The 27,834-nt window shown below is 45.4% G+C and overlaps 1 protein-coding gene across 2 annotated transcripts; it reads right to left on the bottom strand.

Annotated features, from left to right (window-relative positions):
• Positions 1-27,160, bottom strand: MRPL42 (mitochondrial ribosomal protein L42). Of its 2 annotated transcripts, none has more exons than XM_075933236.2 (6): positions 27,002-27,160; positions 12,850-13,036; positions 8,201-8,264; positions 6,192-6,276; positions 1,202-1,365; positions 1-113 (listed from the first exon to the last, which is right to left on the bottom strand). In XM_075933236.2, exons 2-6 carry the CDS (start codon positions 12,932-12,934, stop codon positions 68-70), a joined length of 444 nt encoding a protein of 147 aa, XP_075789351.1. In that variant the 5' UTR covers positions 12,935-13,036; positions 27,002-27,160; the 3' UTR covers positions 1-67. The 2 variants fall into 2 exon arrangements, with proteins under 2 accessions (XP_075789351.1, XP_075789341.2); XM_075933226.2 differs by lacking the exon at positions 27,002-27,160 and adding an exon at positions 16,243-16,351.
• Positions 27,161-27,834: the final 674 nt, after the last annotated feature.

Below are 27,834 nucleotides of genomic sequence, written 5' to 3'. Positions count from 1 at the left end.
TCTTGATTTTGTGGTTTATTTCCAGTAGTGGATAATAACAAAGAACATAGACAAGAAATTATTGTAATCATCTCTCTTTAGGAGGATTGACCTTCTTGCGTCTTCTGTGGTACCTAGAAGAAGAAAGAATTGCAGTGATAACAGTTTGGTAAAGCTTCTTAGATTTTCCTATCAGGATTTGATTTTAGCCAGTAAAAGATTACATATTAATAGCCCTATAAAAAGATACATAAGAGCTACTCAATACACTTGTCTCCTATTGACAACGTTATCTACATAAACAGTGCATCTTCTACTGCTGCAAGAACAAATACACTATACAACAAATTTGAAAATTCACATCTGAAAGAGAAAGTAATTTGACCAAAATGGGAGTTCTGAGGTCAACAACTGAAGTCTTGTCTATACTATGGATTTATTACCAAGCTTATCACTGCTGCTGATGTTGGTGTAGCTCCACTGTTGTTTGGAATGTTAGAAGTCCTAGTGTGGACTGCCACTGGTAAGCACGATGTCATCTAACCCTGCTCAGAGCAGGTCTTATCTTCAACAGAGATATTAGGCAGCAACTAATGCTCTTGGTCAAAGGTGCTTTACATTACTTTAGAATCTCACCAAGGCAAGTGTCATAAGACAGTACCTCCAATGAAAATTCTTTAACGAATTTACCCCTACATAAAAGGTTCTCAGATGATGGGTCAGGACCACAAAGTGGGTTGCAATCCCATTTTAATTAGGTCACAAGGATTAGACTTGCTGGGGCCCAGTGTCAAAGTCCATGCCCAAACCACACCACCTGGAGTCAAAGCTGAAATGCAACAGCTTCAACCCTGGATGGTGGGTCTCAGATTACAAGGTACACACTTGTGACTGAAACCCTTTGAGCTTTGACTCTGCCTCTTCCCTGAGACGGTGAGGTTCAGGCTGTGGCCCCACTGACCTGGAGCAGTGGGGCTCAGGTGGGTGGATACAGGTGGCCCCCCCGCCCCTTTCTGGGGTTGTGTAGTAAATTGTTGTGAGAAAAGTGTTGTGGTGCAATGAAATTTGTGAACTTTGAGTGTTATGTAACCTGAGTAGCCTGATCTCATGCAAACCTTATGTCATACCTCATGAGTTACAGTAGGGGTGAATTTGGCCCACATTATTTATTCCTCCTTTCCTTCAATCCCAAAAGCACAAGTATTTTAGAAAAGACACTTACTGTCCCACAGGGTACCAGCGATGTTTTGTTGTATAAAACATTTTGCTGAGTTCCTCATATGTAGGTCCTGTGCTATTCTTTAGCTCTTTGACTTTTAATCTTGATTTCAGCACTTGATCATGTGTTTCTTCTTTGTTATCTACTGGATCTGGTCGAGGTATGGGCTGCAAAAACATCAGTAGAGAACATATTCGTTTAAAAGAGAAACTCAGAATTAGCCTGCATTTTTTCTTTTTTGAAAGGCTATGAGTCAAGTCATTGCTGCAGTTGACACTGCCATGTACTTTTCATTCATTTATGTGCTACCAAAATGTTCTGTATTATCTGTACAGGATGGCCCCGACTTGCAACGTGATCGGCTCCAGGGATAAGGTCGCAAGTTGGGGGTAATTTAGGCTTTACTTTCCCCTCCTTACCTAATTATCTTCTCCCACTTCTCTCCCTCAGTGATAGTGGGGCAACCATCTGGGGTCACAGGGTTGCAACAGCTCAGTTGCCATTTCCAAATTGTTCCCAGGGGTGAATCTCCCAAGTTCCAGGCCACTACCACTAACCCACACGCTTAGCATCACTGACTACTCTGCACGTATATTGAACGCCTTCATCTATTTTGTTTCCTTTGGCCCAGATTCTCCTGCAATGGATCTACTCACTAAGGGGAAAAATTACTCATGGTGTGATTACAAGAATGTGATGCTTAAACTGTCAGCTCCTTGGAGAAGATACTGTCCCCACATATTTGTTTGACAGCTGACATGAGTCCCAAGATCTCAACCAAAGTCTTGGACCGCAGCATTGGACTTACCTAGACTACGTCCCTCTTTCAAAAGAGGGATGTAAATGAGCCAGATCGAAAATGCGAATGAAGTGCGATTTAAATATCCTGCGCTTTATTTGCATATTCATATCAGAGCGCTGTTTCAAAAAAGATATTTTGAAAGTGAAACCGCAGTCTAGAGGTGGTGCTTTCGGGAAAAAAAATCCCTCTCTCAAAAGATCCCATATTCCTGAAAAATCCATGCTTCACTTGCACTTTCAATTGGGCTCATTTACATCCCCCTTTTGAAAGGGGGATGTAGTCTAGACGACTCCATTCTGAGCAAGGCTCTTGCTGTGCTACTTCTGTATTCTATTGCTGAAGTATACATTCCTTTTCTACTTTTGTTTAAGGATGTTAAACTGTGGTTATCTGGCTAATCGTATAGTCCATACAATTTGTATTGATTACACTAGTCGATAAGAGGCTGCTCTGCAGAGCTGCAACGGCTTTCTGAGCTGGCACGAGCCCGGACTCAACAGTCCTGGCTTGCGCCAGCTCTGGGAGCCACCCACGCTGCACCTCTGCATTTTAAATATAGTGAGAGCCACCAGGCTCCTTCTACATTTAAAATGCAGAGGTACAGCGTCCCAGACCAGTGCGAACCAGGACTGGTCAGTTCTGGCTTGTGCCAAGTCAAGCAGCCCCTGTTCGCAGTGGCCATGGCTGTCCACGGACAGAGGCTGTGCTGCCAGAGCAGCCCCTGTGCACGGTGAGCCCAGATGCTGTGAACGGGCTGCTTGGTGGCAGCAGCCTGTCCACAGTGGGGACCCAGCTACCCGCTCGGACACCCGCGGAGAGGGGCTACTTCGCAGCAGCTTTCTGTATTCCCCCCTTGCAGTGGGGTGGGGAGGCTGGGGGCACTGCAGAGACGGTGAGGGGGAACCGTCTCCTGACCCCCACCCCTTACTGCATCTCATACAGAGGCAGCAAAGGCGAGGGGAAGCAAGTAGTTGAGAACTCCACTCCACTACCTGATAAACTTATACTTATCGGGTAATCAAGAAGTCAGCTACTCGCTAACATCCCTACTTTTGCTTAAAAGTTGAATTCAAGAACATTAATGCCTATTAGTATGTTTTAAGTATTTTTAAACCCTCAACCAATTTAACCACTCCCCTGGACTGTTTATAATCCATCACTTCAGTCTTTTAAAAGTGCATAAAAATTAGAAAATGAAACTAAACAAAAAGTCTCTCACGTCTGCTTTATATTATTTATCAAGTTGAATACGTGCAAGGAATACAGAAAAGGCACAAATGATGGAAAAACTCAATTTAATCAAAATTTAATGTTTTAGAGGCAAGGTAGCCCATGGACTGCCAGATTCATTTTGATTTAAATCAGTCCTCTCTGTGCCTGTCCTACTCTGGTTGTGAATCCCTCTCCCAGAATTGTATCCCTGTGATGGGGGCTGAGTAAGGATGGTTTAATCAATCCTTGCTACTCCAGCCCAAATAAGGAGAAAGGATTGGGGCTGGTTGAATAACCCTGTGCTCACCTGGCAATGAGAAACAGCTGCTAGCTTAATTAGCCAGGGCTTCTAAAGGCTGGGAGGAAGGGAGAAGAGAAAGGCAAGGCAGAGAGGATTAGGGCTTGTGTGCCTGCTGCTGGCAGAGTTTGGCTGTGAAAAACCTGTACATGGATTTTAAGGTGGGGGTGGGAAATAGCTGTAATTAAAGAGCACTTGTGTTTGCAGAAACCTGAGCTATCCCTGACAGGCAGAGACCCCCCCATAATCCTCCATGCCTATCCGCATTTCCTGCAAGTGAATCTCCTCTGTGGAATCTATAGCACAGAAACATGAAGTGACTGGTCCAAGACCACACAGAAGTCAGTGGAAGTATGAAAGAGCATCCAGATCTGTTCTATTCAGCTTCATATACAGCACCCATCTCCATGGTATATTTTCCCTGCTCCCACCAACAGTTTGAAATACCTCAATCAGAAACCTTTCTGAAGCTGTGTGCCAAGATTTAACCCTCCTGCCCTGGGCCAAGCCACGCCACTCCCCCAGAAAGGGGGGAGAGGCTCTCTCCACCACATGCCCCATGGACTACCTGGGTCAATGCAAAACTTTCCGTGGACTACCAGTTGCTAATGGAAGCTCACTGTTAATTAATAATTTAAATTAAACCATTCTCCCCAGCTGCAGCACTAATAACATGACTTGGGAGTAATTATGTAAACAGATTAAGCATTTTAATTTTCTCATGTTAGTTTATCAAACTTCATTTTAAATAAAGTAAAATACCATGTCCAATGCAAAAGGTATCAATGTTTTCTTTATTTATGGCAGGGGTGGGGAACCTTTTTTGGGTTGGGGTCACAGACCTACAGAAAAACATCAGTTGGGGACCACAAAAGTGAGAAGCAAAAATCTCCAAAACTCCAGTCCCCATGTGGTGAGGGGAAGACTAAGGTTCAGGGCTTCTCATAGGCCGGATTTACTTTTCTGGGGTTCCAGAATTAATGGATTTTGGAAACCCCCTTAGGTTCTGGGGTGGGAAAAAATGAGGGGTTCAATGTGTGGGACAGGGCTGGGAGGGCAAGATATGGAAGGGAGTTTCACAGCAGAAGAGGATGAGGGGTGGGGTATATGAGAGAGTTTGGGGGCGGGAGGGGGATGGGGAAACAGAAAAGGTGAGGGTGAGAATGCAGCCAGATAGCTAGTTGGGGAAGGAGGCAAAGAAGTGGGGAGTAAAGGAAAGAGCAGCTTCTGCAAAGTAAGACTGTATCCTCCCCCCCTCACATCTTCCCTCTGCTTCAGTCTCACTCCCCTCAGCCCCATGGTTCTCCCAAGCCTGATCCCCTGCATCACCCTATGCCCCTTAGCACAAACCCGGTCCCCTCCCATCCTGCCCCCGACCCTCCTTTACCCCTCTCCTGTCCCCCTAGCGCACTCACTGGCAGGGCAGCAGCACTAGGGCAAGGAGAGGCAAGATGGGGCAGAGTCTCTTCCTTTCCTGGACCAACCCTTTGACTGCAGGCTGCAGCTCTGGGGCTGCCCAGGGCTGGCTGTTGCTTGGCTAGGTGCAGAGGGTGGTTGGGGAAGGGGCTCTCCGAACCCCCACACAGCCTACGAGGAGCAGCCTGGTACAGACCCAGCTCTGCTCCCTCCTGAAGCAAGCAGTCTGTAGCCAGAAAGTGTGTGGGGGGTTAACCCCTTAGCTCCCAGGAGCTGCACACCCAGGCTAGGTAGAGGCAGCCCCAGGGATGTGCACGTGCCTCTCCCACCCCCTGCTCTCAGCAGGAAGCCAGAGCTAATGCTCCAGTCAGCGTCTGCGCTGCTGAGGCTGGAGCTGCAGCACGAGCTCCTGGCTGCGTGTGGTGGGGAGGTGGGACTGAGCCCCCACCCTGCGTGCACGGGAAATCGGCTCACGAGTCAGTTGTGGTATGTGTGCTGGGAGTTGCCGTGCTCGGCTAGATGGTAGCTAAACTCATTAATGCTTGAATCTCCTAAATCCAGGACTCTCTGGACCGGCAACATCATAGAGCCCTGCCAACTGGGACAGCAGCAGGGCAGCCACAGAACCCCATCCCCAGAAGACTCTGACTGGGCACAGCTCAGCGAGGCAATTGCGGAGCCAAATCCCTGGAGGCCCAAGTCAGGTGTGGCAGCAGCGGGGTAGCCACAATGCTGTGACATAGTGAAGCAGCAGTGAGGGAGCCGCAGCACCCCAACCCTCGGGAGTCCCAGACACGCACGGTAGCCACGGAGCCCCATCCCCAGAAACCCCAGCCAGGTGCGGCAGGGAAACCACAGAGCCCTGTCTCCAGGAAGCCTCGGCCACGTGGGCCACAGCAGTTGAGGAGCTCCATCCCTAGAGAGCCCCAACAGGCTGGCAACAGCAGGCTGGAACCAAGCCCAAACCCTGTTGCAGCAGGGCTGAAGCAGAGCCAGCCGGAGGAAGGGGCCGTGTCCTGGGACGCAGGTGGAAGGGAACTTTCCCTGTTCTGGCAAATTCCCTCATTCAGGACGGATCAGGTGCTGGACCAGGGAGGTCCAACCTGTATACCTTTATATCACAATGTTCTGGCTATGTTATCCAGTGTACTGAGATATTCTGGGAGAGCTAAAAGAAGGATATCCCAAAAGAATGTTCTTGGGCAAATTAAAGACTGTCTATGTGTTCAAGTGAACAGGAAACAGTTGTACAAATCCATATATACCTGTGTGTGCTCATATGGAATTTCAACTGAAGGATGGTGGCAGACAATTGTCCTCTTATCTGACGTCAGAGCAAGTTCCACTTTACTATAAAGGATAAAAAAAATGTATACAGATCAGCGTATCCCATTATTACTATAAACAACACTTTTGTGCAGGCGAAAGCACTTTGGAAGAGACAAGAGTCAGTCTGGCTGATAAGAAACTGGTGAAAATTCTAGGGTACTGAACACAAATTTAAGTGCGCAAGTTGTCTTTTGACTTTTTGATAGCAATCTTGAAAATGTTACTAAGTGATTTAGCAGCCTGAGAGCCACTGACTTTCAATGGGACTAAGATTCTGGAGTCACTGAGACATCTTTGAAAATTGTACCGTGCCACATTTAAGATCATAAGATTTCAGATACAGTAGACTTCCGATAATCCGGCACCTTTTGGAGCTAAGTGGTGCCAAATTATCAGATTTGCCGGAAAATCGGGAGGTCCGGTACAGCTGCACGGCTTAACAGCTGGCCAGGACACAATCTCCCTCCCTCTCCTTTCCTCTTCCTGTCTCCTCTGTGCTGTAACCTGATCCTCCTTTCCCTCCCCTCCGCAGCTCCACCATGCTGTAACCTGATCCTCCTCCCTCTCCCCTCCCCTTTGCTGAAGCAAAATGCTCTTCTCCATACTGTAACACAATCCCACTCCCCCCCACACCGCCCCCCAACCTTATGCTCCCTCTGGTTACAGCCAGCACGTGTGCTGAGCAGCAGGCTTTTTAATCAGCTGGTTACGAGTGCTTGGCATTTTGATGCCAGAGTATCCGGAGTGCCGAACAGTTGGATGCCGGACTATCGGAGTTTTACTGTAGTTTCTTCCTAACGCTTTTTATCAAAAATATTTGGAAATAAGGCATAATGTCTACAAAATACCTATAAGCCAGAAATAAAGCATAAAAGCCAGTGGCATTATCTCCTCTCAGTAATCTATGGGCCAATGCCCTACAGAAAAGTTTAGCACCTCTAATCCACTGGGCAAGAAAGTGAGCTGGGATTTCTAACAAGTACTAGGCCCTACCTATCACCTTTTACTTGGTAAGTATGATAAATGTGAAGCTCCACAAAATGTACTGGCAGGGATGAGGTTTGTCCTATCTTCCCTCCAGAGCCTGTTAGTTTCTATGAGGTGAGAGGTCTCCACTATTCTATCTTCCCTTCTCCGCTTTTTTTAAGATTTTTACCCAATAAAGAACTAGAGGAACTGATTATATTGCTATTCAACTTTCCCAAGCAGCTGCATTCAAGTGCCATGATTTTTGTCAAAGTACTGAAAAGCAGCCACTATAAATTTCACCAGGTTTCTTGACAAAGCTATAAATATCAGCAGAAGTGCTACAGTCCTTTGTTTACAGATTCAGAGACCAACACTGCGTCGGTTTTAATTTAATTCACATTTGGAATCGATTTAGAATACAGGCAGTCCCCAACTTGCTCTGCCCCAGGTGTCCCCAAGTCAGCTTCTGCTGAAACTGACCAGCACTGACTACAGGAAGCCCGAGGCAGAGTTGCTCTGCCCCGGCTTCCTGGAATCAGCTGCTGATCAGTTTCAGCAGCAGCTGACTTGGGGACACCTGGGGTTCTTAAGTTGATTCTGTGTGTAAGTCAGAACTGGCGATCGGTTTCAGCAGCGGCTGAATCTGGACGCCAGTTCCGACTTACATACAGATTCAACTTAAGAACAAACCTACAGTCCCTATCTTGTACGTAACCCGGGGACTGCCTGTACATCCATAGGCTAACTTGTGCACTCAATTGGAGGGAGCACTATATTAAGCTTAATTTCAAAAGCCTTACATCTAGAAACAAGGCTGTTCAGAAAAGGGCTAAATCAATCCAAAACTTTCAAAATAAATGCTTGACAAAGAAAACAGCAAGACTAACAGCAGATAGGGCAACTACTCCAATATGAATCTCTGAAGCTATTGGTCAAATGAAGTCCATAGTGAATCAAAATATATTTGGCTGTGTACCAGTTATAGTCTTCTGGAAGTACTGAATACGTAGATTTATGGCGAGTATAATGTGCAGTTCCACCTGCAAAGACAACAGAAAGCACCAATAAGAACAAATGAAAGAGCAGCAGAATTAACAGAATACAGGTGTAAAGTTATCTGGAAAACTTGATCACAACCAGAAATGCACATTCAGTTTAAGTTTAACTATACCATTTAGGAAGTGTCTGGAATATCATGCCAATGTTTCAATAATCCTATTATAAGGAGAAGTTACCTTGTGTAGTAACGATCATTCTTCGAGAAGTGTCCCCGTGGGTGCTCCACTCTAGGGGTATGTCTACACTACAGCGCTAATTCGAACTAAGCTAATTCGAACTAATGCATCCAGACTAAAAAACTAGTTCAAATGAGCATTTTGCTAATTCGAACTAGCACGTCCACATTAAGTGGACCCTGAACCGGGGTTAAGGATGGCCAGAAGCAGTGCCGGCAGGGCATCAGATGAGGACTTAGAGCGTGGAGCTGCTGCCTCAGGCTAGCCGAGGGCTGTGCTTAAAGGGACCCGACCCCCACCCCGGACAGACAGTTCTCAGGGGTGCCCCGCTTGCAAAGCAGTCCTGGCTTGAAGTGCCCTGAGTGCCCACACTGGGCACTTCACAGCACTCGGCCATCAGACAGGCTGCACTTGCCGCAGGCTGCCATCTGGGGAGAGGGGGCAATTGGGGGGCTGCAGGAGAGCTTCCACCCCCAGAAGCCCGCAGAGCCAGCCCAGTCCTCCCCATCGGGGGCTCGTACCCCATTCCTCCCTCACCTCCTTCCACTTACCCTTCCCTAGCCCCCCTTCCTGATGTACAAAATAAAGAAAACGTGTGGTCAAAAATAGAATCTCTCTTTATTGAACAAAACTCGGGGAGACTGGGAAAAGGAGGTGGGATAGGGGAAGAGAGAGGGTGGGAGAGGGGAGGGCAACTAAAATGATCAGAGGTTTGGAACAGGTCCCATATGAAGAGAGGCTAAAGAGACTGGGACTTTTCGGTTTAGAAAAGAGGAGACTGAGGGGGGATAGGATAGAGGTCTATAAAAGCATGAGTGGGGTGGAGAGGGTGCATACAGAAAAGTTCTTCATTAGTTCCCATAATAGAACGACTAGAGGACACCAAAGGAAAGGAATGGGTAGCAGGCTTCAAACTAGTAACAGAAAGTTGTTCTTCACAAAGCAAAGAGTCAACCTGTGGAACTCCTTGCTGCAGGAGGCTGTGAAGGCTACAACTAGAACAGAGTTTAAAGAGAAGTGAGATAAAATGATGGAGGTTGGGTCCATGGAGTGGTATTAGCCAGGGGGTAAGCGTGGTGTCCCTGCCCAAAGTTTGTGGAAGGCTGGAGAGGGATGGCACGAGACAAATGGCTTGGTCACTGTCTTCGGTCCATCCCCTCCAGGGTCCCTAGGGTTGGCCGCTGTCAGCAGACAGGCTACTGAGCTAGATGGACCTTTGGTCTGACCCTGTACGGCCATTGTAAGCTCAGGGTCGGGGGTCTCAGTGGACCACCTTGATTTTCATGCACACCTGCTCCTGGGTGGCCAGGCTGGCAGCTCTCCTGCCCTAGACAGCCACTTTCCTGTGCCTAGTGCGGAGGTCGTGGATGAGGTCCACGATGTCCGTACTAGACCAGGCGGGTGCCCGCCTCTTGCGGTCCCGGGCAAGCTCCCGGGAGCCACCAGCCTGGTCCCGGGAAGAGGGGGAGGGCTGGGGGGCATCGGGTGGCTGGTTCGAGCCGTGCCAGGTGCAGGGTCTGCTAGCTGGGTGCTGGCAGGCTTGCACCTGGCACGGGCACCGTAGCCAGCCCATGCCCCTTTAAGGGGTTCGCGGCCAGGAGGGGGGCAATAGAGTTTCCCTGGTGTTGGCCAGAGTGGCCACCAGGGAAAGCTGGGGAGGGCTAGCCTCCCACTAGTTCGACTTAAGGGGCTACACACCCCTTAATTCGAACTAGTAAGTTCGAACTAGGCTTAGTCCTCGTACAATGAGGTTTACCTAGTTCGAACTAAGCGCTCTGCTTAGCAGAGCGCTAGTGTAGCGCCTATCAAAGTTAATTCGAACTAACGTCTGTTAGTTCGAATTAACTTTGTAGTGTAGACATACCCTAGGTGAGTTTGTTAGTTAAACCAGTTACTCTTCTTAATTCTAGTTCGTAGGGATCATGGAGGGATAGGGGTTACACTCCTTAGCCACTGCTCGTAGAGCTGCCTTGTCCTTTACTCTTCAGTTACTCAGCCGACTCCACCATTCAGGACCATCCCGGGGGGGAGGGGAATTCCCTGGGATGCCACCCCCCTACTGCACTCAGGGGATTAGCGAGGGGCCGGGGATTGGCATCAGGGGTCCCCATGACAGTGGGAAGCAGAGCAACCTGTCTGCATGATGGTGGAGTGGAAAAGGCTGGGGGTGGGTTGCTCCACTTCCTGCAGCTACCGCTACTACTGTTAAGTGTGGAAGTAGGCCTAACCTCAGCAGCTGGTGCAAGACACCTTCTCCCCTCCCCGCAGCAACCCCAGGCTACTCTGGGCCCCACAGGACTCCCCCAAACTAGCCTATGGATGGTATGGCTCTGCCTCCATCCTCTTCCCACATGATTCCAGAACATAACACAAAGGCCTGGCTGGTAATCAGTTCCCACAAAGAGAGGGCCTGCCTTTCTCCTTTCAGGCATTTTTTGCAGACGTTGTGCTGATAAATTGTAGGGTCTGCTATAAACAGTCTCTGCCCTGCCCCCTACTTCCAGTCCCTGCGTTTTCTATTTCCACTTCCCCTACTCCTGAGTCTTGCTTCCTCGATCATTTCCCCCCGCCACACACACACACACACACACACACACACACACCTCCCAAACTTCTGCCACTCGCCCCCAAGCCATTGCTCTCCCCTCCAACCCAGGGACCCTCCAACCCAGGGACCCTCTAATTCCATCTGCTTCCCCCAACCCAACTCTTCCCCATTCCATATTACTTCTTTTCTCCAACCTCCAAAACCCTTACTTTTCTTACACTGCAGGCCACAGAGCATCTCCCCATGCAAGTTAAGATACTATCTCTGATATGCAGCAGCAGGGCGCACCATTGAGATTCCTCTGCCTATAGTACTAGGCTATCCTAGGCTTGATTTTCATGAAAATTGGCATTCGTATTCTGCCCACTGATGCTTAAAATTAAGGATGTTAACGGGTAACCAGTTAAACAGTTACCCAATAAGCATCACCCTTAATATGTAATGCTTACCAGGCAACGGTTTAACTGGTACCCGGGAACAGCCTAGCTGTGGGCAGAGGGTTGCTTCAACCTGTTGGGCCCCCTGCGTGGAGGATGGGGCTCCAGTTGCAGCCCCCATACAGGGGTCACTCTAGCCCATCCCTTTTAATCAGTTAACGTAGTGTTAGCACTGTGTTTAACCATTTAACCAATTAAACATGATTTTACATCCCTACTTAGAACATTCCCTGAAATGTTGGAATTGATCAGATAGAATATTAAAAAATTATCACATTACATGCAGGTTCAGAAATGCCAGAAAGTTATGTGGAACTTTGCTTTGTATTTTGTATTTATAATTTGTTATCTATGAGAATTCCAAAAATGCTTTCATTTTTCATAGAATTGCTGCATCTTCGCCTCCCACCCCAAACCACATGGAGTTTTAATTCAGAAGTAATTAATGAGCTCATGCACCATTGTTTTTGGGTTCTGGCCAGATTACAGGGTAGGAACTCAAACATTTTATAGCTATCTTATGATAAAGGCACACAAGCGGAAGAGTATATTAAAAACATTTGCCTTTCAGTGTGTCTCCACTTTCAAGATGATTTTAAAGTATGTGTGGTGGTAATCTGAACTGAGATTTATGGTTTTTTTTAAAATTAGCATTTTCCAGGGATTTATTAGGACAACATGCATATCTACGTAAGAGATTAGGTACAAGAACCCAGAACTAGTTGCTGATATCCAAAAGTGATCACAAAAATAACTAGGACAGGTACAGTTCTTCTAATGTTCCATTACTTTACTGTTTGCAAGTATGAATTTGGTTAAATATTAATATTCCACTGCTTGTGGCAGATACAACACAATGTCTTACTTCCCACATATTTCACAAAGACAACAGGCATAGAAACCTAAAACTAGGCCTCATCCAGAAAGTTTTACTGGCGAAACTCTACTTTTATTGGCACTGTGTGGTGTTCATTCACACTTACCACTCCAGTGTGGCGAGAGATCACCACCACTATACTTCAAGATCTGAATTATATTCACTTAAACAATGAGTTTTAGAAAAGAACACCCAGAATCAGCACAATTGATAAAATGTTTTTCTGCCAACTTTTGCTGCCATACTTTAGAAGTGACACTGCTTATGTTTGGTTTTAATATCAAGATGGAGATACTAAAAGTAAGATTTTTTTTTTGGCTAGTACCTACAACTCCAGACTCCCAGCTCTTTTTCTTAAACGCATTGCTACCTTCAACTAACACACCCCATAAGCCAATCTGATTTATTGCAAAAACAGGCAACACTGCACATTATTGTTCCTTGTTCATTTGTTTCAAAGAATTACATTTTTTTTTAACCAAAAAAATTCTTAACATAGGATTTTTATAAAACAGCAATATTGCTTACTCTGTACTGGGGTTTGCCTACTGAATGCTGCTAAATGCATCCACATAGTACTGGACAACACAGTTCTTCTCAGTGTGACTGCCATGCTCACAATAGACAGAAAACTGGTGCTGGAGAAAGAAATATTCTGGAGTAAATGGTATCCTTTTTATTGCAGAACACACTTCTGGCGGAGGAGGTTTCACCACTATTCAGGAGACAGAAAAGTTGAAAATTAGTTTATTAATAAAAGATTCAAGGTCTATGAAAAATACAATTTAGCATGTTACATATTGTTCAACAAGTGCTCACAATATTTGTAGTGAATTAAGAAGTAGCATTTACTAAATAGTACTCCTGAAGGAATTCTGTGCCAAACAAATAGAAATTCCATGAACAATATTTTAAAATTCTGCATTTTGTCAACACAATATAACCACACTATTTTCAATTACTTGCTTACAAGTATTTTCAAATAAATTACCAAAATAATTGAAAATGGTGATAATATTGTGTTAATTTGTCAAATAAAATACACAAGATTCTGCAGAATTTTAATATTTTGGTACAATTTTTATTTTGGTGCAGAATTCTCTCAAAAGTACCAAGGTTCTATGAGGCACCATCTGGATGTGGACAGCGCGCGCATGCAAGTACGCATGCGCGCACACACACACACACACACACACACACCCCCCCTCACACACCCCCACCCACCCCCCTCCATTGGTGGGTTTGGGATGGATCAGGATGCACAGGGAATGGGATTATGCAAGGGAGTCCAGGTAAAGGTGGTTAAGACTCATCTTGGAGAGAACAGAAGGCTGGATGCGGGCGGGGGGGAGGGGGGGTGTCAGTAGGCGTTTTGGGTGCTAAGGAAGTGGGGCTTGGAGGTGTCACAGTGCAGCTTATTGGGGCTCTGTGAGGTAGGGGCAGTTGTGAGGGGTTCCCAATGCAGAGTGTGAGGCTCAAGGGTGGGGAAATGTGAGAGAGGGTTTGGGTGGTTGTAGGGAGATCCGGGTGCCAGAGGCTTCTGAGCCAAAGGGTGAGGCTTAGCAGTAGGGATATTAGATATTGTGTAATTGAATAGTCATGTAACTGCATAAAATATTATCGATTACATGACTATTCAATAGTCTCCAGGGGCGGGTTCAGCAGCCAGTGTTCTCTGGCTCAGCTCCCGGGGAGCCCCCTTCCATCACGCACTGCTGCTTATCAGAGGCAGCCGAGTGGGGTGGCAGGCAGGAGCAGGTGCGAGTGGGGAATACAGCTTAAAAACCAGCTCCCCTTGTGGACCGCCTGCCTGCTACCCTGCGGGATGCTGATGGAGGCAGCAGCATGGGGCTGGGGGAGGTAGCAGCACAGAGCTGGTGCTGTGGGAAACCAGCTCCTGCCTGTCCCCCCCTTGTTGCTTCTGTAGGAGGAAGCATGGGGGGGAGGGGAGCAGGCAGGTCTGTGGGAGCTGGCTTGAAAGATGGCTCATGGTGCCTATTCGCTCCCACCTGCCCCCCCCCTCACTCTGCATTGCTGCCTCTCTATCAGAGGCAGCAGCGTGGGGAATGAGGGGGGCGTGTGGATCTGGTGTCCGTGGAGCACCTGCTTAAAGCCAGCACCTTACAGACACTGGCTCCCACTCCTCTTCTCCCTCCCCCCCCCCCCATAGCTGCCTTTGATACAGAGGCAGCAAGAGTGTGTGTGTGTGTGTGTGTGTGTGTGTGTCTCACACACACACACTGGTCAATAGGATTAACCAAGAAGCCTAGGCTTATCGGTTAATCGTTTACTCAACTATACGCTAACATCTCTACTTAGCAGCAGGGCTTTGGAGTGGAGCCCAGAGCTGGAGCGCAGAGCAGTGGAGCTACAGGTTTTTGCCCAGAGCTGGAGCAGAGCCGGAGCACAAAAAACCTTGACTGCTCCAGTTTTCCCCCCCCCTCCCCCCCATTTTCATTTTCAATCCAAAATGAATGATATTTTAGCAAGAAAGTCCTAAAGGTGCCAAAAAGTTTCAGATTGTATAACAATTGATATTAATATCTACTTTACCACTTTATGTAATATGTCACAGTTATTCTCACTTTGGCCAAAATCAAGATTTAATGTACAGATACACAATTACAAAATTTTTTGGAGATGTTTTATTAAAGAATCAGATAATTATCAGACATCTGGCAACACTGCAGACTCCTCCCACCCTTGTGCCAAGGTTAGTTAGATAAGTATGTGTAGATACTTCTTTTGTAAGGGTTGATCAATGAGACACGCTGAGTGCTGTGATTATGGAAAAGTGTGATGCAAGATGTAACATTTAAGATATCACAAACAGGTATATAGAAAAAAAATAATGTTTTTGTTTACTGATATATTAAGGTATCGCAAGAGATATTAACCACTTAAACTCATTTCTCACACAGGCTCCCGTTACCAGTACATTTGTTCATTTGTACATGCTCCCGTAACACTCTAGAGGACTTATTTTGTGTGTCATCTGTTCAACGGCATTTTGGTAGCATTGTTCGTAATTTAAAATTTACTGAAAGTCGCGTGCAGTAGGCATATAAATATACAGTACACATTTTTGCATAAATTAGGAGTGATTTTTGTGATATATCCAGAGTGACTGGAAAATGTCCAACAACTTTGGGGGTGAATCCTGAGGTCATTTTAAGAAAAAACGTTTCTGTGAACACATGTCCTAAAATTCTTCCTAAGGGAGCTACAGTCCCTTCAAGGAGCTGATGAAAAGTTAATTTCTGATTAATATCTCAAAAACACTTTAATATAAAGAAATGAAATTATGTCTGTGTCTTTAATAATAATTTTGTGTAAAAAGAAAATGCAATCGTGTGTTCAGAAAATCCAAAATAAATTCGAAGTACCTTAAGTGGTTAAGATTTCACAAACCGGTACATTATAAAAAAAATGTAATGCTTTTGTTCATTGCTTTTCGAAGATCAAACCAAAAACCATTTGGATGCGGTAGCAGCACAAAAATTTTTGCCATGGCTTCAACAATGTATCAGATCTGCCCCCCATGACTGATAGCCGATTTACGGAAAACGATCTCAACGACGCCTTAATTGTTGAATTTGAAAAGCCCAAATTTGGGCTTTTGGGGAAAGCAAAGAAGAAATCGGCAACGTGCAAGATGAAAATGGAAGTGAATGGTGAGTTCAAACCATGTAGCTTCAAGACAAGTGAAGCGAAAAGTTTCAACCTTTGGTGGCATGTAAAACATAACCATCCTGAAAACTATGTGGCTCTGGTTACAAAAAAGGACCAGCAAGATGAGACAAAACAGAAAGCTGACGCGGCTAAATGACGTTCATCTGGCTCTTTGAAAATTCCTGGAGAAAAGACTTTTTGCGGAGCTTCATCTGAAAAGAAACCCAAAATTGAGCAAACAAAACTTGCCTCATATTTGAAGTCCTCAAAGGTTACAGTCACCGTAGATGCCAATACTTTCCATGAAGGGCTGATGGAAATGGTCTGCTTGAGTTCAACACCGCTCACTACCTGCAGGCTAAAGAAGAAAGGATTCCAAAAAATTGCAGGTGAAATGGGTCGGCAGCTTGGCGTTTCGACGGGACACGATGTGGCTCGTCATTTAGTTGTCAGCACAGCTGAGTCTGGTCGTGAAGAGCTCAAGAAAGCTTTGGAGCAAAAATTGTGCTACCTGAAAATGGATGCGGCAACCTGTGGAAACAGAAATTCCTTGCAATCAATGTTCAGTACTACGAAGAAGGAAAAGATAAAGCTGTGGTAAAAACCTTGGACATAATTGACACTGAAGGGCATCACAATTCTTCCTACGTGAAAAGTCAAGTAAAAGCTATTTTAGAAAAATTTGGGATCAGTGAAATTCAAGTGCTGAGCATCTGCGTTGACAATGCGGCAAACGTGATGTGTGCCATCAAAAATTTCAGCGAGGACAATGAAACCGTTTCTACCTCTGAGAACAGGGATGTGGACAGAACTGAAGCTATTTCGCCTGATGAAGGAACTAAAAGAATGAATGAAATCAAACTCAACATGCATGCTGCTGTGCAATGGGTTAATGACCCTAGTCTCATACTTCCAACATGGCTTCATGAGGAGGACTCAAAAGTCCATCTGATGAGGTATGGTAGTCACACTCTTTAGTTGGCAATCTGGGATGGACTGAACAAAGAACATGCAAAGAAATTTCTGGCAAAAATTCAACAAGTCGTTGTCAAACTACGAACCCCAAGTGTTCGAAGTGTTCTGCTTGATCTACACGGGGTAACTCAATCATTGGATACTGTGACTCGCTGGGGTTCAACATTTTCGATGATTGATTGAAAACGAGAAGCCAATCTTACTGTGAACAAGTGGCTGCTGTTGGAACAAGAGAACTCAAGGTAACAAGAGCTGAATGGGACGAAGTGAAGAACCTGTGAGATCTCTTGGCAAAGCCAAACCAAACAACCCTGAACCTTCAAGCTGTCGATGTAACCCCAGGAGTTTTAACGAAGGAATGGCAAAAACTGTCAAAATTCTTGCAAAGAAATGGTGGACAAATTGCAGAAGGAATTCTATCCTCCATGCAGAAACGCGAAGAGAAGCTTTTTGACAATATTCATTTCCTTGCTGGAGTTTATGTTGACCCACGGTATCGGATTCTTCTTACCTCAAGGGAAATACCAAAGGCAAAGGAAGGGCTCCTTAATATTGCTCGACGACTCGAAAAACAAAATCTGTTACTACATTTGAACTCAGTGAAAGAGATTGAAGAAAATGAAACAACAAAAGGAGTCATCAACAATCGAATTTGTGAAAGTTCACATCCTTCAGAAACAGCAGGCTGTTCTCAAACTTCTGTCTCCACTCTGAACTTGTTCGAGCGTCCATCCCTGAGACCTCTTCAACCATCACATGGAAATGGAGATGATTCAAGCACCAATTCTTCACAAAATGATGACTTCAAAAAGGAACTGGATAAACACAAAAGACGCTGGCAAGTTTCTGCGATTCATAATTGTACGAAGCATTATTTGAGAGAAACTTTCGGGAAGATTGTGAGGCGATGGAGTCTATTGGTAGGCTAAAAGTTAAGTCTGTTTTTGAGGCCATTCACAGCTACTCAAACCGCATTCAGGTTGCCTGTAGAATTGCTTCGAGCATGCCAAAAATTCAAGCTCGTGTAGAACGACTGTTTTCGGCTTTAAAGTTCATTTTAAATGATCTGCGGCAGGCTATGAAAGACTACTTGATTGCTGCAATAATTTTTTAAAAAATGAATTATTCTAGTTTGTATCTTTGTTGATGATATTTAAATTGTTTTAAAACTGAATAAAAATGTTTTTCCAAAATTATAGTATGCACTTTTTCATTTAGTTAAAAATTAATTTGAGTAGGAGCGCGGAGCGCAGTTGGAGCAGAGATAGAGCAGTCACTACTGGTGCTGAAGCAGAGCAATTCCAAAATTTGATTGCTCCAAATCCCTGGTTAAAACCACGCAATCCACTATGATTAAGCAAGTGATTAATACCCCAAAATTGGAAAAACTAAACTAAGTCTTAAATAAAAAGAATCAAGGAAAATAAAGCATCCCAATCACAACCATCTATTCATCACCACCCAGTTACTTAAATATATAATAAGAAAAGAAATAGTCTATTAAAAACTCATGCTTGATTATATAACACTCATGACCTTCATTACTGTGAAAATATGTTGTTTTGGACTACTACTTTTTTTGTATTAAATATAACATTCACTTTTTCTAGAAGAGACAGTTAATGCTTTTTTCTTCAGTACGTCCACCAATGTTGCCTCTAACTTTTTCTATGAATTTGCAGAATAAAATTTGCTATGTGCACCAAGACGTGCACCACCAGTAGAAACACATGCTGTTGGCTGGAGGTGCTCTGCTAATCAGCTAGGTGGCCACCCAAGCACTCAGCTTACAGGGAACACTGATATCTACAAGAATAAAGCTCTGAAACTAAATAGACATAAATGGTGGGAAACTTTTGACAGAAATGTTCATGAAATTTTGATTTTTCTTCAATTTGTCAGCAATGTTTTGCCAATCAGCTCTAATGGAGACAAGTCAGGCTTGGAACTCACCTACTGAAAACACTGCCTACTTATTGCTACTTCATAAATTTAGCGTTAGGGCATTTATGTATTCATGGCCAATTTGTTTAAAAAACAAATAAAAAACTAATTTATATGAAGAACGTAAAATCTAAACAGTTAACAGATTAAAGAGGGGCAGCCTCCAGCCCCCACCGGTTAACTAGTCACATATAATTCACGTTAGCTCTCTTGCAATTTCCACCAGGATTTACAAGGGACAGTTAGTTTTTACAAGTCATGATGTGGCTAGGCAAGATAGGTACTATAGTCCCACCTGGAGCTGACCTCAACTAACTGTCCGTGCAGAGGGATATAAAAGAGTGCTAGAAGGAAAGCATGTGAGCCCTAGATCAGTGGTCCGCAAACTTTCGGGGCTGCCAGGCGCAGGTCCGTGCACGTGTCGCACATCCAGGAGCGGGTCCGCGCATGCGCTGCGCACGCGTCCAGGGCTGCCCATCGCCCGGGGCCAGCCCAGATCATTCAGTGGGAGCACAAATGCCCTGGCGGGTACCATGCCACCCACAGGCACAACTGTGTTGGGGACCACTGCCCTAGATTATTAAGTAAGTCTCTGTTCCCTAGGTAAACTGGCTAGAACCAGCAGGAACTTTCCAGAAGCAGTCTGGACGATCAGGTCAACTAGAAGACATGGAACTAATTAGGAGCTTTCCAGAGACAAGGGAGTCAGGCTAATCAGACCACCTGTGGCCAATGAAGAACCAGCTGAGATTGGTTTACAAGGGCTTTTCTTCCATTAGTTGAGTAGTATGTGATCCAAAGTGCTGAGAGTGAAAGGACTTTGGGTGAGAGCTGGGAACTGCAATGCAGGAAGTGTATGTTGGAGGAACAGGTAGCAGAGGAAAGGTACTGGGAGAAGTTGCCAGACGGGCAGTAGAACAAACCCCATCTTTTGTCACTGCCTTAGGGTTCCTGGATCGGAACCTGCAGCAGTGGGCGGGCCTGGGTTCCCCCCAACTCTCCCCACACCTCTACAGGAGTCTATCCCTGGTTAGGGAAACCAGGACTACAGAGGGGTTTCACCCCCATATTATGGACTAGCCTGTGATGAGAAAGAGGCTGTGTGGTGGGGCATAGTGAGCCTCTGAGGCCGAACACTGTCCACCAGAAGCACAGGACCCACAGGCACAGCTAGAGCTTTGCCACACTAAATCAAGCAGCCTAGCTTCTGCTAGGATTTTAAACCAACATCACCAACTTGCAATAGTTACCTCACAAGGTAAAAAATAAAACTCCACTGCAAGCCCACACACTTTTTTTTTTTTTTTTGGGGGGGGGGGAGGCTGATTTCACAGAGAAGTAGTGAAGACATGGCCTTAAGACATGTCTACATTACAAAATTATGCTGACCTTACTTATGTTGGCCACTGCAGTTATTAAATACTTTCTGCATGCACATACTTGGCTCCTTGTGTCACTGGTGCACATCCTCACTGGGAGTACTTGTATTGTCAGCATGGGATAATGCCAGAAAGCCAGTAATAGCTCATGTAAGCAACACGTCTACACTGATACGGAATTGAATATGACCGTATGCCACTCAAGGAAGTGGTATTACTAAATTAGTGTGGAGAGGCACTTATCAGCAAGAACCAAAGTTAAATGAAGACACTTTCACAGCTAGGTTGATAGAAGGCAGCCTACGTTGACCTAACCACATAGTGTAGACCAGGCTAGGTATGGCCAGGTCTGAACTTTTGAGAAATGTCCCACGACAGCTACTTTGGGTAAGGGTGTGGGGATAGGTTTTTAAACTAATTTGTTTATATTAGTACAATGCCTACAGTGGATACATTTTTCTTGTGAGAGTGGTCTTATGCCAGGATAGTTTATTCCCATTTCCATGCTGTAATAAACACAAAACTGTGCTTTTAAGCCAGCCCCCCCCCCCCCCCCCCCCCCCCCCCCCCCAACACTGGCTTCTGTTTCTCCTCCTCCCCCCACTCCCTGCTGTCTCTGATACACAGGCAGCAAGGGGGGAATGGTTGTAGTAATCCAGATTAACAGATAAACCAAAGCTTATCAGTTAATCATATTGTTGGCTACACAGTGACATCCCTAGTAAAGCACTGGAGCAGTGACATTACGCTGGTAGGTTATTCAGCATATAAGTAAAACATATTTTTATCCCTTGCTGCCATGATTGCTGGTTCTCATGCTTGAACAAACACACCCTAGCAAGGCACTATTGCACAAATATGAAGCCAAGCATTAAAAAAGGTTATTAATATTACCTTTGAATGTTGCACAGATTATTATTATAGGCAAGGTAATGCTTGCATTTTAATACCCTTTTATAGCTTATGCTACATATTGGAAACTGGAAAGTGACTGAAAAGTTCCAGACAAAAGCTGAATGCCCTTCTTATTCTTGCCATTTAAAAATAAAGGTATTTGCCCATCTCCTTTAAATTTAAGTCACTAAGGCCCTAATTCTACAGAGCACTTCAGCATACGAGTAGTACCAGTAACTCCAATGGAACTACTCAAAAATGTAGAGCATGTGCTTAAGTACTTTACTGAATCAGGACTTAAAATTCTATATTTAGAATCAACATGAGATTTGTATTAGACGTCAGACTTATTCACAGAAAAAGAAGATTCAGGCCAAGATTTTTACAGGTATTTAGGTGTTGCACTCATCCTCATAATGCTCAACTGATTTAGAAGCCTACATCTCATTTTCAAACCTGAATTAGGCAGCCAGCAGTCTAAGTCCCATCAAAATGGCTTTAAAAATATCAGCTCAAATACTTAAACCATGTATAAAACAGGAGTTCAGACAATAGGAAAAATATGCACTATTGGTATTGCAAAAATACATAATCAAGGCCCTGCTAGAATCATGCAATGATTGTCAAATAATTGCAGCTGAGTTGCAGACAAGGCACAGAAAGTTGCAGAAAAGTAATAATCGACTTTTATTAACTGTGGTAATTTGGAAAAGCCAGAGAAGATCCATTTGTTTAAGAAAATTTAGCTGGAACAATGTACACATGCAAGTGTTATGTTATGCCTGCTAATCTGTTCGATAGCCAGATATTTTGCTGCAAGTATATTATAGTCATTAATGCCTATGGCAGGCAGCCAGAGCTCCTACCACCATTGCACAGTTGACAAAATTATGGCAGAAGCCTAATAATGTAGGATCCACAATATTGCAAATTAAGTATAGTCTTATATACACATACCACTTTACAGGTAGGCTGCAAAAAAAAACAAACAAAAAAAAAAAAAAACTGAATCCCAATATTAATGCCCGTACAAAAACTTTGTGAACACTGAAAACTACAAATGGCATCTATCAAGCTGAAATGAAATGTTTTAGCAAGACCTAGAAAATCTGGCTGTGAGGTCTACTGAAATCAAGTCACAGGTAAGAATGGGCTTTGAGAATGCTGTTGGCTGTAGGTCATTTGCGCTACATAATAAAACTATCTCATTATATATTTTAAATACTGTTAAAGTTATGTTTTAAAAGTTATTTTAGACTAGTCTGGAATTAATAGCTTATGCCTTCCTACCAGCCAGTGGAAACAGCAAATACCTATATACTTGCGTCCCAGTTTGGTTGTGCCAATTCATTCAACTGGAAGATCTGTCAAGTGAGATAGCATCTTGTAAGGTGGTGTGTTCAGCTGTTTTGTTCCTCTTCCTAGTTCATTTTAGTACCTAACATGCTGTTTCAGAATCTAGTGTAAAGAGAATTCTGTTTACAGGTTTTTTGAATAGACAATTCCTCATGAAGACCTTAGAATTGGCCATACCTAATCTTCATTAAACTTGTTTAACAGAAGCTACAAGGGAACTGGTAAGGTAAAAATCCAACCTTGCAGCTAACCCAAAAGGAGGAAATCCTCTTGACTCCTTCCATTAAATGGAGTATGTCAATTTGCTCAACTGGTTAGTTTAACATAACTCGTTAACTTATTTAAAGGCAAACATCTGTAACTTATTTAAATGTCAAGGGACACTATAGTATTAAAAGGCACCCTAGAGCTACCTAGATCTGATATCCTCATAGAGGAACAAAATCCTTCAAAACTGTCATTAGGATTGCCAGATGATTTAACCAAAAGTACCGAAACCTGCCCTTCTCATAAATCAAGACAATGAAGAAACTTTTTGTGTTTGATAGTCTTTTGTTTAAAAATGAAGCCTGGCCAACAAACCCCCCAATTGGGGCCAAGCCCCCATCTGGCCACAGCATTATAATACTCCTGCACCTCCCAGACCCTAGATCTGAGCCTATCATACACTGGAATCCCCTGCTCTGAGCCCCTCACATACGCCAACCCAAATTCCTGCATCCTCACATCCACAAGCCTGTGGTTTGCTTAGTAGCCCAACCCTCCATTTGACCCCAACACTCCCCAGCCTGGAGCCCCCTCCCCAAGCCAGCATCCCCCTATCCACCTCCTCCTGCATCCAAATTTCCTCCCAGAGCTTGTGCCTCTCACCTGTTCCCATACCCAAATCCCTCATCCCTACCCCAGAGGCCACACATCCAGTCTCAACACAGTGAGGGTATAGACTGCAGGAGTTTTTCCAAGATTCCAGAGATATCCTGGAAAAACTCTTCTGCATCCAGGGATGTGTTTATTCTTCCATTTTTTTAGTGGAACAGCAAACATGCTCTTTCGGTAACCCCTATATTCCTCATTCCACAAGGAATAAGGGGGCTGACAAAAGAAAGGGTTTTTCTGACAATTGGTCCAATCTAGAGAGGCTAAAAGTTGGAAAAAACACTTCCCACAGAAGAATCGGAAAAAAAAAGTGGCAGTGTAGAGTGTATAAGGGCTGGGGATAGCAAGTGCCAAATGAGAAGAATAGAGAGGGAGGGGCTTCAAGGAAGGAGTGGGGTCTTGGGGCAGTAGATCTTTGCTTGTTCTGAGATTTTAAAAGTGATCTTGGGTGTAAAAAGGTTGGAGACCACTGCTATAGAAGAAGAAAGCAAAGGTTAGTACAATACAATGGCACACTAATAATTATACTTGAAAAAACTGTATTCAGTTATTTGTAAAATGTCACCTTTTCATTAGTGGCAGAACTACACTAGTATAAATAGAAAGCTTTAGCCCTCACTTGACTGATAAGACTCTGTACTGGTTTAGAAGACTGAAGAGAAAAATCGATCACATGAAATAAAGGACATGTAGTTGTATATTTCTTAATCTGCCACAGTAGATTAATTTCTTAATCATCCCACAGTATGCTAATATCTTTATGGCTGACCTAGAACAACATTTCCTCAACTCCCGTCCCCTTTTAGCCTTCTCTACTTACGCTACATCGATGACATCTTTATGATCTGGACGCATGGCTAAGAAACACTGGAGACATTCCAAAGAGATTTCAACAATCTACACCCCACCATTAACCTCAGCCTGGAGCACGAGAGATCCATTTCCTGGACACCACAGTACAAATCAACAATGGAAAAGTAGACACCACCCTCTACAGAAAACCCACTGACTCATACAGTTACCTACATTCTTCCAGTTCCCATCCAGCACACACCATACGATCCATCATCTATAGCCAAGCCCTTCGATACAACCGCATCTGCTCTAATCCGACTGACAGAGACCAGAAACTTCAGAATCTCTACCAAGCATTTATAAACCTCAACTACCCACCCGGAGAAATAAAAAAGCAAATTGAAAGAGCCAGATGAATACCTGGAAACCATCTACTACAAGACAGACCCAAGAAAACCAACAATAGAACACCACTTGTCATCACCTACAGCCCCCAACTTAAACCTGTCCAACACATTATCAATAAACTACAGCCTATACTGGAACAGGATACTAAATTCCAAGAAGCTCTGGGAGACAGACCCATAGTCTCATATAGACAACCACCTAACCTCAAGATGATTCTTACCAACAACCACAGGACATACCACACTAATACCAACCCTGGTACCTTCCCTTGCAACAAACCCCGTTGCCAGCTTTGTCCACATATTCACTCTGCTGATACCATTATTGGGCCTAACCAAGTGAGTTATAAGATCAAGAATACATATTCCTGCTTATCCAGAAATATAATTTATGCTATCATGTGCCAAAAGTGTCCGTCTGCTTTGTACATTGGACAAACGTCTCAGACACTTCGCCAAAGGATCAATGCCCACAAAACAGATATTAGACAGGATCACAAAGAAAAAACAGTTTCTTGCCATTTCAACCAGAAAGGACACTGTCTAAAAGACTTAATTACCTGCATCCTGCTCCAGAAGCCTTTTAAATTTGCACTTGAAAGGTAATCCTCTGAACTGTCATTCATGCTAAAATTTGACACTCTACATGTCGGTCTCAACAAAGACACTAACTATCTTACCCATTACAAAGATAGCTTCCCCAATTATCACCTCTAATACCATTAGCTCACAGACATTTACCTTCCTTCCTCCCTCACCCCCTTCTGTTCTGAAATGTGATTTGTCTTTTTCATACGTGTTCACTTTTTTTTAATTGTATCCTTTGGTATATATGTCTGACTATTCTCTTCCACTATTTGATCTGAGGAAGTGGGTCTGGCCCATGAAAGCTCATCATCTAATAAACCATCTTGTTAGTCTTTAAAGTGCTACATAGTCCTGTATTTTGTTTCAGCTACGCCAGACTAACACAGCTACATTTCAATCATTAATCTGCCTATTTCTGTAGCAGCTGAATGTATTCTTTTATACTCCCCTCTTTGCCTTTCATGGTTTGCTTTATTAGTTCTATCTTGTGCCCTGTTCTTTATAGGGGTGTGAATGAATAGTTGAGTAGTCAACTACCCGATAAGCAAATGCTTAGCAGATAGTCAACACAGTAATAGACTAGTTGTATTTCCCTTCCACCTCCCTCCCCCTCCCCCGACTTGCTGTCTCTATCAGAAAGATAGAACTGCTTCAAAGTGGCAGTTCTGTATGAAGCCTGGGGCCAGACCCTGGGCTTCACGGGCTGCCACTTTGAAACACTGCAGGCAGTCCAGGGCCAGCTGGGGAGTTCCCAGGCTACCTGCGTTTCAAAGTGGCAGTGCCCCATGGAGCCCAGGAACAGCTGGGGACTCCCCTGCTGACCCCAGGCTCTGAGAGACGCTGCCACTTTGAAATGCCAGGTGGAGCCTGATGCTGGGCTTTCTGTGGCATTTCAAAGCAGCAGCACCACACACAGCCCAGGCTCAGCAGGGGAGTCCCCAGCTGTTCCTGAGCTCTATGGGGAACTGCCACTTGGAAACACCCAGGGAGCACGGGGCCAGTGAGGAACTGCATTGCTGGCCCCTTGCTCCCCGCAGCACTTTCGCCTTTGAAGTGTAGCAACAGCCCTGGGGGCACCCTTATCAACGAATGAAATAGTTGATACAAATTGCATCAATTGACTATTCGATTAGTCAATTAATTGAAATTCAGCATCCCTAGCTCTTTAATGGCTACTCAACCTCATCTACTGGTTCTCCTCTTGGATCTTTTCTCCTCTCTGAAGATATCCCCCAAAGAATTTAAGCCATTACCTCTGTCCTAGGGACGTGAAATCATAAATGTGAACATTGTTAACTGTCCATTCATAGAATCATAGAACTGGAAGAGACCTCTGAAGGTCATCAAGTCCAGCCCCCTGCTCTGGGCAGGACCAATCCCAACTAAATCAACCCGGCCAGAGCTTTGTCAAGCCGAGACTTGAACACCTCTAGGGATGGAGACTCCACTACTTCCCTAGGTAACCCATTCCAGTGCTTCACCACCCTCCCAGTGAAATAGTTTTTCCATTCATTCCCCGCGCCGCGGCGGCGCCCAAACCCCGCCCGGGCCTCGCCGCCACCGCAGCCGCAGGGGCCTCCGCGCCTCGCTCGGTCACGCAGCCCCGGGGGCGGGGGGCCAATGGCGGCTCCGCGGGCCAAGGCCCCGCCCGCTCCCGCGCCGCTCCCAGCCCGGCAGGGCCTGCCCGGGCTCCCGTGGTCGGCAGCGCCCGCCTCCCCGCGCCGCGCCCCGCTCCCGGGAAACTCCGCGCTCTGCGCCCCGGCACAGGGGCAGTGGGGGAGGGGTGGCGGTTACCTTGATGATCCTGCGGGGCAGCCCGGCCATCTTGTCTTATCGGGATTCAAGCGCCGCTGGGTCTCGGCTCCGCTCGACACTCGCGCACAACCGGAAGGAACCCGAGCGCTCCCTTCCGATGACGTCACGCCGCGACTTACAGCCTTCTGGGAAACGTAGTCGCGGCTGCGGGGAGGCGCGAGAGTTGAGGCTCAGGGGCCGTCGCCGTAACCAGGCGCGTGCGGTACCGCCCGGCCCCCAGACCGACCCGCCTAAAGCCCCCAGCGCTGCCTCTGGTCTCGTCCCCAGGCCCCCGCCTGCAACCGCCCCACACCCCGCCCGCCTCACGCCCCGCCACGCCCCAGACACCTGCCCAGCGAGGCGAGGCTGCGGTCAAACGCCCGCGCGTGCTCGCCATGGCACCCGCCCTAGACGCAGCTCCACAGGGCTCACCCTGGGGGGGCGCGCACGTGGGACAGGCCTGGATGAAGGTTAGTAGGCCCTAGGCCACTCATAATTAGAGGCTTTAAATTGGATTCTAAATAGATATGGGAGAAATGCCTGGTGCATAGATGCCTAATATTGCCCACTTCAGTTTTTGCTCCTGAAAGTGCTGCACCTTGTGAGCAATTCATGATACTTCATGCTAAAATCGCAGCCATTTTGATGTATATTACAATGATACCTAGGATGCACCCGGCAGTTAATCATCTGATCAGGGAAGTAAGAAGATGTTGCCCTTACAATTGTAATATTTGATTTTGCAGTTTTCTTATTTTCAAGTCCATTATGAATTTTCGTAGGCCCTAGGCACTATGCCTGTTGTGCCTAATGGATAATCTGGCCCTGGTCAG

This window comes from Pelodiscus sinensis, chromosome 1, assembly GCF_052426305.1.
Source record: "Pelodiscus sinensis isolate ZL-2025 chromosome 1, ASM5242630v1, whole genome shotgun sequence".
NCBI lineage: Eukaryota > Metazoa > Chordata > Testudines > Trionychidae > Pelodiscus > Pelodiscus sinensis.
The sequence above is the reverse complement of the archived record's forward strand: the minus strand, read 5'-3'. Positions and strand labels throughout refer to the sequence as shown.

Bases quoted from the DNA above. Each gene is read 5' to 3' on its own strand.
- MRPL42 (XM_075933236.2), bottom strand. From the start codon at position 12,934: ATGGCAGTCACACTGAGAAGAACTGTGTTGTCCAGTACTATGTGGATG. The intron at 8,265-12,849 runs GTAAGCAATATT...TTGTCTTTGCAG, and splicing joins TAGGCAAACCCCAGTACAGA to GTGGAACTGCACATTATACT. The intron at 6,277-8,200 runs GTACACAGCCAA...TATCCTTTATAG, and splicing joins CTTCCAGAAGACTATAACTG to TAAAGTGGAACTTGCTCTGA.